Source organism: Pocillopora damicornis, chromosome 14, assembly GCF_964200805.1.
Source record: "Pocillopora damicornis chromosome 14, jaPocDami1.2, whole genome shotgun sequence".
NCBI lineage: Eukaryota > Metazoa > Cnidaria > Anthozoa > Scleractinia > Pocilloporidae > Pocillopora > Pocillopora damicornis.
In genome coordinates, this window is record NC_142683.1 from 3989979 (window position 1) to 3998995 (window position 9017).

General features: G+C 40.6%; 1 protein-coding gene across 1 annotated transcript; it reads right to left on the bottom strand.

Moving 5' to 3' along the window:
* Positions 1 to 3473: 3473 nt before the first annotated feature.
* On the bottom strand, positions 3474 to 8487 carry LOC113683411 (uncharacterized). Its single transcript, XM_027200658.2, is given in 4 exon segments — positions 3474 to 3886; positions 5045 to 5401; positions 5723 to 6411; positions 6956 to 8487. Coding segments are annotated over 4 exon segments (2865 nt in total). The 3' UTR covers positions 3474 to 3599.
* Positions 8488 to 9017: the final 530 nt, after the last annotated feature.

Here is a 9017-nt window from a genome sequence, read left to right on the forward strand (position 1 = left end):
TCACCACTGAATGAAATTATGTCTAAAGATGAAAATTCACTTTTTTTTCCCTCTAAAATGAAATCCATTTAAACCGGTTTATGAAATGAATTGGACTTCTTCGGGTTTTCCGAAACACTCGTTCCCAGGCATTTGATCTTAAAAATATAACTTCCAAAACGACAAGAGAACATTGGTAAACACGTTACAAGCAGCAAGTAAGAAAAAATTAAGGACTTAAACAAGTGTCCAATTATTTGAATTATTGATCGTAACGTTGAAACCAATGTTCTCTTTCTAAAACCGACCTCAAATGATGGGAAAAAGGAGTTACCAGAGATGGTAAGTTTCTCTCGTATTTCTATCTACAAACATTAAGCTATCGACATTTCTGATCCTAGCAGTATGCAGGACGCGTGTCATATGAACTTCATTATAGACCTCGCTCACCGTAGACTCTCTCTGGCTTTGTGGTTAGAGCATCGGAGCGCGGAATCCGCAGGTCTGAGGTTCAATTCCTCATGGGGACTCAAAATTTTTTCTTTGTCCCACGCTCGTGACAAGACGACATAACATCTCTCTCTATTTCTTTACCGAGCTCAAAACTTACCATCTCTCTTATTTCTATCCGATACCTAATTGTTAAGAAGACGAATATAGAGAACTTTTTATTACAACAGCCAATCAAAAGAAAGTAAATACAACTAAACTGCCCGAAGCGCGGGAAAACGCTACTAAAGCGACCAAATCGTGAATGGTTTTACTTTTGTATCTGATTGGTTGAGAAATCGGAGTGACTTTTCTAGACCAATCACAGAGTGAGGTTAGGCAAAACAAATGATGAAGTGGATCATACTTTTTTAAATTTCAACTTTTTGCTGTTACGTCAATGTCAAAGTCCGTATTCAAATTTTTTTGCAATGTAAAAAAAAGTTTCTAAGATAAATTTGACGAAGCTTTCTTAGATTAATTGTACCAAATTACGGGGAGAAGTGGAAATGAATGAAAAAAGCACGCGATCGCCCAAGGTCTGCAAAACAATCCGTATCGATCATTAAAAATTAATCTAAAAATGGCGGCTATAATAACTAATTATTTACCACAAGTATCCATTTTCTAGCACAAGAGAGATAAAATTGGACCGGTAGTGAAGAGCTAAGTCTGATTACAAAAAATACAATGAGATTCAGAGAGCCACCATTATTGCTACTGCTACTCGATAATTTCAAAATTCTTATCTCTGCAGATTCCTCTTCAAATTCAGCGACGTCATTGTCTTCTCTTGGCCAGACCATTATCCATCCATACTTCTGACAACATCCCTAGACCTGAAACATAAATTAGCATTGCGATCAGGGACTTATCTACACAAAGCTTAAATAACTCTGCCTTCGCAGAAATGCATTCTAGAGAGCTTTGAAATAAAAATTGAGAAATCTTTCTTTTCGCATGATATGCTAAAGTCTGTGCAGTTGGACCCGTTTGACTCCAAAATGACGTCGATCTCTAGTGAACTTAACATTGAAAAATCCTTGTTCTAATGTCCAGATCAAACGATGGCAACGAATTATTATCACACGTTATTCCAATTAAAGAATACACTTCAGGGACCGACACCCTTTCTCAATCGAACTTCGAGTCGAAGAGCCACGCAGATCCAAGAATTAACACGTGTTAACTCGTTCAACTAAGAAGTTGCGACTCGTTCAGGTTTCTGAAGGATTTCAAGGCAATATTTTCCAAAAGAGAGCTCACCTTCTGTTACAGTATCAAGAAACTGCTTTCCTGTATTCTTCGTTACAAGTCAAGCGCCTTCTTTCGTCCCAAAGTTCCACTTAATCTTCAACATCAGGAATAACACATCTTCACTCTCCGGCGTAGAGCATGGTTTACTGAAAATTCTACTGTTTCTTATGAATTAACAATTGATTCATACGTCAGCGTGCGTTCATCGAGATATGAAGCACGCGAGAAGTTTGGAGAGCACGAAAGATGAGTAAGAGTTGCTCTCGGCTACGCCTCGAGCAACTCTAGCTTCCTCAGTGCTCTCCAAACTTCCCAAGTCCTTATTATCTCGATGAACGCACAGCTAACGTATGAGCCAATTGTTTTATAACATTTTCAACCCGATGGAAAATTTTTTTTCTCGAGGGATTTGTTGCTGACGTCACGAGCGTGCACAATAGGAATATGAAGCACGCTCGCGCAATTGAATTTGATTACACAAATTTACTAGCCACGTTACAATATGGATTAGTAACTCCAGCCAATGACTAGCTGGTACGTCACAGATTTTAACAGAGTTTTGTTTGCACGCTCATCCAGCTTCTTAAGGATCAGGTGGAAAAAAAGGCTTTTTTGTGATGAATTCGCACGTGTAAAGGATTGATTTCACAATTAACGCATTAAAGAAACTATTTTGAGACCAGGAAACTCCTGAGAAAACGAAACAGAGGTTAAAACATTCGCCAATGTGGTATTGTGGGTTTCCAGAAGCTGGAATTATCCAGTATGACTTTGACAAAATTAGATATTGCTGCCGCCGCCCCTAAATTGTGGAACGATCTTCCGGGCTCTATCAGAAACACCCAATCATTAAACAAGTTTAAGAAGGCCATTAAGACTTTTTTATTTGCCAAAGCTTTTTAATTCTTTGTATCTAATTTCATATTTTTACATTTTCTTAGTGATCATTTTTATTTATTTATTTAATTTTTTTAAAAATTTTTTTATTTTTTTATTTTTATTTATTATTTTTTATTTATTTATTTATTTTCAATTTTTAGTTTTTAGTATCTATGTAGGGGTTGAATTTTTAACATTCAATTGTAATGCGTAATTGAAAATTCTTATATTGATAATTGCGCAATATAAGTCTATAAATTATTATTTATTATACATCGCAGATTGCGATCAAAAATAAATAGAGAAAGATCTACCTATTTTTGCATCAATGTATGATTTAAAAATAAAAAAGACATATTAGTATAACAAGATAATTTGGTTTATCATCTGAATTTATAATGTAAATTGGCCACCGTAAAGAGTTTTTAAAGCTGACGTTTCGGGCGTTAGACCATCGTCGGAGCGAAAAGAGGAATTAAGGGTTGTGTGTGGTTTATAGACAGAAAGATGAAGGTACGCTTTTGGTTGGAACGTAGTAACGTGACAAACACACCTATAAATTGGATCAATGAAGATTCAGAGCACCGGTTTGAAAGAAAACTTTTTATTCAAGAGTTTTGCGGCTTTCCGAAATGCACAGATAATGGGAAAGGCGGCAGACTGCCATGTTTAATATGATAAGGAAGTCTTAGTGTCTAGAGACAGGTTCGGGTGCGTTTTTTTTATCACTTTCTCGAGAAATGTTGTCGATCGAAACGAATTCTACATCAAAACAACCAACAACTTTTGCCGAAGGGGAGGGTGGTCATTCTATGTCTCCTCGTGAAGAAATTATTAATGTGAATTTTTTGTAAGCACTCAAATTCTATAGGGAAAATCCTCTGAGCACTCTTTGCCTGAGAGCAAAGATGCGAGTCTGTCCCTTCGAGAGAGGAGAAGCGATAAGAGGGTACGTGAGGATACGTGATATACCTAAAAGAACATTTCAGAACTTTTCAGAACATTACTTCCACGGTAACGTCACTTAATATGTCATAAATCTTGATAAATGTTGTCTTCAGAAATTTGTTGTAGTAAAATGCCCCTGGTGCATCTCTGGAGTTCTCCAACGCTTTTGCAGCTTCTTCATCTGTGTTTCTGGTTATCTCTTGCAAGACTTGACTATCAGCCGTAACGGAAGTTGGGCAGATCGTTCCCGGCATACCAAGGTAGTAGAACGTCTCACGTGGTTTGAATTTGTCGTGGAGACGCTTGATACGAATCCGCTGACCTCCAGGAATTCCTGGTGTTCAACAGGGAACAAATAATTTAAATTCTATTTTTTTTACATGAAAATTTTAGCAATGGAAAAGAGAAAAGATAAGACAGCTTACTTTCAAATGAGTATAATAATCCTTTCAAGTTCTGCCCATGCTTCTTTTTGATCGTTTTACTTTGTTCGTTTCGTTTCACCATTTACAAAACAAGAAAATCCTTGTTTTTCTGATTAAAAGCTTTACGCACATCAGTACTTGGAAATTTGAATTCAAAGCACGTTAGCACGCCATGTGGACCTACATTCACTAACCTAGACTGTTTGACTCCTCTAAGAGTGACCAGATTTTAATTTCTCCCAACAATATCCCCCTGGATTACACACTAAGGTCACGAGAATAAAAGAAATGATCACAAACTGAAGAAGCTCCTGATTGTTAAGCAAATTCTCCTTGTCAACACTTGGGAAATATATAGAGAACAGCATGGAGAATATTCATACTGATTTAAGGGTGTAAAGGGTTAAGCAATCAGGACGGCAACGTCGAAGAAAACGTCGATGAAGAAGAAATTCATTTCTATTTTTCTTAAGAATTTCGCGGTTTGGTGAATGTGATTACCGTCTCTAACGGCGCCATACATCATCTTCTGCATAAAATACATAAGCAGCGTCGAGTTCTGTTCTCAGATCACCCAAAGTTCGATGATTTCACTTTGTGGTTTTGCAGAGGATGGCTAAGATATAAACAAAATTTTAGAACGTACTACAGGTATGTTTATTAAATCTTTCGTTTAGTCAAGTTCTCGTTGCTATCGCCGACGTGGTTTGCTTAAAGTCACCAGTACCATCAAGTGAACAAAAAAGGGCGAACACAAGGAACAAGTTAGAAAGGTTAGACTACGGGCAGTCCCTCCTTTACGCCTCTTAGAAAAAAAATTATGTTAGCACGCCATGTGGACCTACTTTTCATCGTGCTTCGTTTCTTTTCCACTAGTTTTGCTGGATTTGCGCGACAGTCTTTGCCGAAAAGGAAGGAATACTCGTTGTCAATAGAAAGATTGACTCTCCCTAAAACATGTGCTATTTTTCGACTGAATGATTACGATGGTTTGCTTTTAACCACTCCGGGGCGCAAACAGCTGGCCAATTAAATCTAATCACGTGACTTTGTTCACTAAGCCTCACCTTCATTACTAATTTCAGTCAGTCTGTACTCGCCAGCGGTCTCTGCCTTGTTACTCACACCGTCATCGTCCAGATACAACCTGTAGCTGCTGTCTCGGCCGGGATAAATACTATAGGTGATGGGATTCATCTTACCGTGACGATACAGCTCACCAATATACTGTTCCACCTCGCGCTTGGGTATAATGGCGCCTTCCCGAACGTAAACGGCACAGTTGTCTTTACTAGGGTCATCCCAAGGGGCGTAGAAATCGAACTCCACCCCACCATTGACCGGATTCTCCAAAGGACACTTGTCATCTGTAAAACGGTACCACTGACTTCCAGCGGGAAGGTACACGGCGCGGTTCGCTTGACCTGAAGATACAACAAGTTATTTAGAACTACCTTATGACTCAATGGCGTTTAATGGCAATGAGATTATAGGCCTTATCTTAGATAGGTATTCGGAGAGTACTAGAATAAAGCAAAGCCTTTTGAAAAGGTATTAATTGTCCTTGAGAGTAAATTACTGCACATCTTCAACCGGGTGACAACAACCAAAATATCGCAGTATGTTTACATCGATCAATATTTTTCCTGGGTCTCTCCTGGTCTACACTGTTTTGAGGGGGGTTTGAGCATTATCATTACAGTGTGGAATGTTTTAATCGTTAGCTACTACAAATTTAAACGAACCTGGATTGCCAATGGGTGCCACCATTATGTCTCTACCCAAAAAGAACTGATCATCCAAGCGGTTGGCCGTGAAACCGTTATACCCCCTGCTGTGCTGGTCATCTGCGCGTGCACCATTATAGAATTCTCCCGGTTTGTACTCATCCATGACCAGGGGCCTGCAGATGGGTTTACCTGTCTGCGTGTTCTCATACATGGCATCGTAGATGTACTGAATAAGTTTGTACCTCAACTCAATGTACTTTCGGCAAATTGTGGGGACTGGTTCTTCATAGCGGTACGGCTCTTGGTATGGCTTGTAATAGTTATCATAGTGGTTTCGGAACCACGGAAGAAACACTCCCATTATGGTCCAGCGGGCCATTAACTCGGGATCTACAATCTGGCCTTGCCATGCTGCACAGAAGCCGCCAATGTCACAGCCTGACACAGGTTGGGCAGAAAGACCGATGCCGAGGACTAATGGGATGTTCATCTGAACGAATTCCCAGCTTGACGTACTGTCCCCTGTCCACAGTCCAGCATAACGATGAACTCCAACGAAACCGCCCCGCGTGATAATGAAGTGGCGTTTGGTTGGTCGAAGATGCTCCAGACTTCGGTAAGTGGCTTTACAGAGATTGTAATTGTACAAAGAGCGAAGCTTAGCAAATGGTTTCTTGGCATGGTGAGTGCTTACTTTGGAACACCTTGAGGACAAAACATTGCAATAAACTAAAACGCGAGAAAATCCTTTCTCAAAATTTCCCCTCATCTTCACGAAGTTATGGCTAAATTGATTGATGAGAGCTCGGGGATAGATTACTTTTATGATCTATGTGCATTGTACAGCTTTCACGCGACTCTGGATTTCAGGATTTATCTGAATATACCTGGTCGTGGGTTCTTGATATTTCACTCTTAAGATCTCATTGGTAATTCTCCTTACTGTCTGCCATACAATTTTTATGACGTGATCTCGGAGAATTTGGTACTGGGTCACTACTAATCCCTTACTTTATGTTTGTCTTCATTCTCATTACTTGTCTGCTTGATGTCATATTGATCTTTATGAAGAAGTTATTTCTTGATCACTCATCGGAGTTAAAGGGCCTCAGAGAAGCTATACATCGATCGTGGGCAAATGGGTGTCATTTAAAGATTTAACTGCATGTTTAAATATTACAAATTCACCCTCTACCTAGATCTTAATTCTCTCGCATTGCAAGCCCCAACATCATATTTATCACAAACCTGGTTTTCTCGGTGTCACTGATCATTATATCCATAGGAAATGACAGCAGGGGACAGTCAGGCTGATGAACACTCGCTTTCATGGCTGGAGTGGTCATGTCTTGTCACACGAAGTCCAATCCCCAGTCTAACAGATCACGGTACTGCTCGCCCCACCATTTCTGTGCATCCAGCCGTCCCAGATCAGGGTAGTGTCCCCAGGTCAGATGACCACGGCCATAGTTCACGTTACCAATGAATTCATCATGAGTGCCACTGCCATCTTCCCGTGTGTTCATCACAAAGATGCCGCTGGCTTTTCCAGTGTCCAGGGCTTTGTACGGACTATACTCGCCATTTTCATCTGTGTTGCAGCTCACGATGGGTGTGATGTTGGAGCTGCATTTGTACCCCCAATCGTGCAAGGCATCAAACATCTCTTTAGGATCAGGAAACTTCTTTTTGCTGTGCGTGAAAGTGCGGTAGTTGTCCTGAAAATCCACATCCACATGGAGCCCGTCAATTGGAATCTTCCACCGACGGTACTTGAGCGCCACTTCCAGTAGCTTCCACTTGGTATTGTAGTTGGGGCCAAACCCTCCTTGGTGGTAGCCAAACACGTACTTTGGCTTCAGCTTAGTACGCCCGGTCAGCTGAGTGAACTCGTTAAGTACCTCGGCAACGTTTTTACCAGCAAGGAAGTAATAATCAAGCTCCCCGTGCAGTACTCCGAAGTAATACTGGTCTTTCTGGCGAAAATTTACAAATGTCTGCGAAGTATTATCGATCAGAAATCCATTGGCGTACGAAGGACCAGTAAATGCTCCGATTGGTTCTGGATTGTGCTCAATAAAGAACGGTGAAGACTGATACAATGGAATATTAGGATTTAATGGCCCCTGTACCTCACCATCGGGTGCTAGATCTGGTGCAGCGTAGCCGAAGTTGTCATAGTTGAAAAATGTCATGGCAGCTCCGATCTTCTCGTCTCCCCCTACGTATTGGCCATAGAAATGCTTTTTGGGAACACGTCGCTTATCAAGCGTTGCGCCTGCCTTCTCTCCAAACCCGAAATACTGAGCATTAGTCGGCGCCATCTTAAATTGAGCGATAGCCTCACCACCATCATCGCGCTTAACGTATACCAGGTTGTAGTCTCCTGGTTCTGCGTGAATCAATTGGCCATCTCGGTACACGGATAACGCATATTTCCTCAAATTGACACGGATCTCAATCTTATTGGTGCCTATCCTCAGAAATCTACCTTGTTCCTCGACTTTGATATCGGAAGCCTCGATCCTTCCCATCTGAGTGGCTGGAGAGAGAGTCTTCCCATACGGAGCTTTAGGGTCAGGGTTGAACTGCACCCGGAACATGGCGTGGCAAAGGAAATAGATGCAAAGTTTAAGATCGCCTTCAAGGAAGAGGGTAAATTTATCTTCCAATCGTTCTTCTCCTTCTCGAATCCACTTCGTTACTCTGCCTAAAGGGATCCAGTTAATTCTGGACTCTGGAGTAAACTCGTCCGCAGGAACGTAGCGGTATGCAGTCATCTTAGGGGTTGGAATACTGGTCTGCAGGAAGCGCAAGTAAGGTAAGCAAGAGAATATGAAATTTTTTCGGTCAAGTTATTTATCTGAAGCAGAAAATCGTCACTTTTGTTAAAATAATTAACGGCATAGAATATGAATTTATATACTGGTGATTAAAAAAGGTGACAAATGACTGGTACAGCAAAACAGTCGTGAACTAAGTTTCACATCGAGACATGTTAAATTTGCGGTACCTACTCGTCATTCCGCCTCTTTCTCTCGCTCCTTAGACATTCAAGGGCTGCATTGTGTGGAATTGTGGTACTTTGGCCAGATAAACTATGCTGGCTTAACTTTGGGCATAAAGCTATCACCCGCGCATCAAGCATGATCCCGACAAAATCCTTAAAAATTCCCTCGATGTTACGGTTTACCGAGCGAAAAATTCTGTTGCTTGAGTACTAGTGAGCCTGCCTTTCTAATTTGTACTTTAGGGATATAATAAAATGTTGTGTTTTGCCTTTAAAAGCTAGTTCAAATTAGTTCAAATT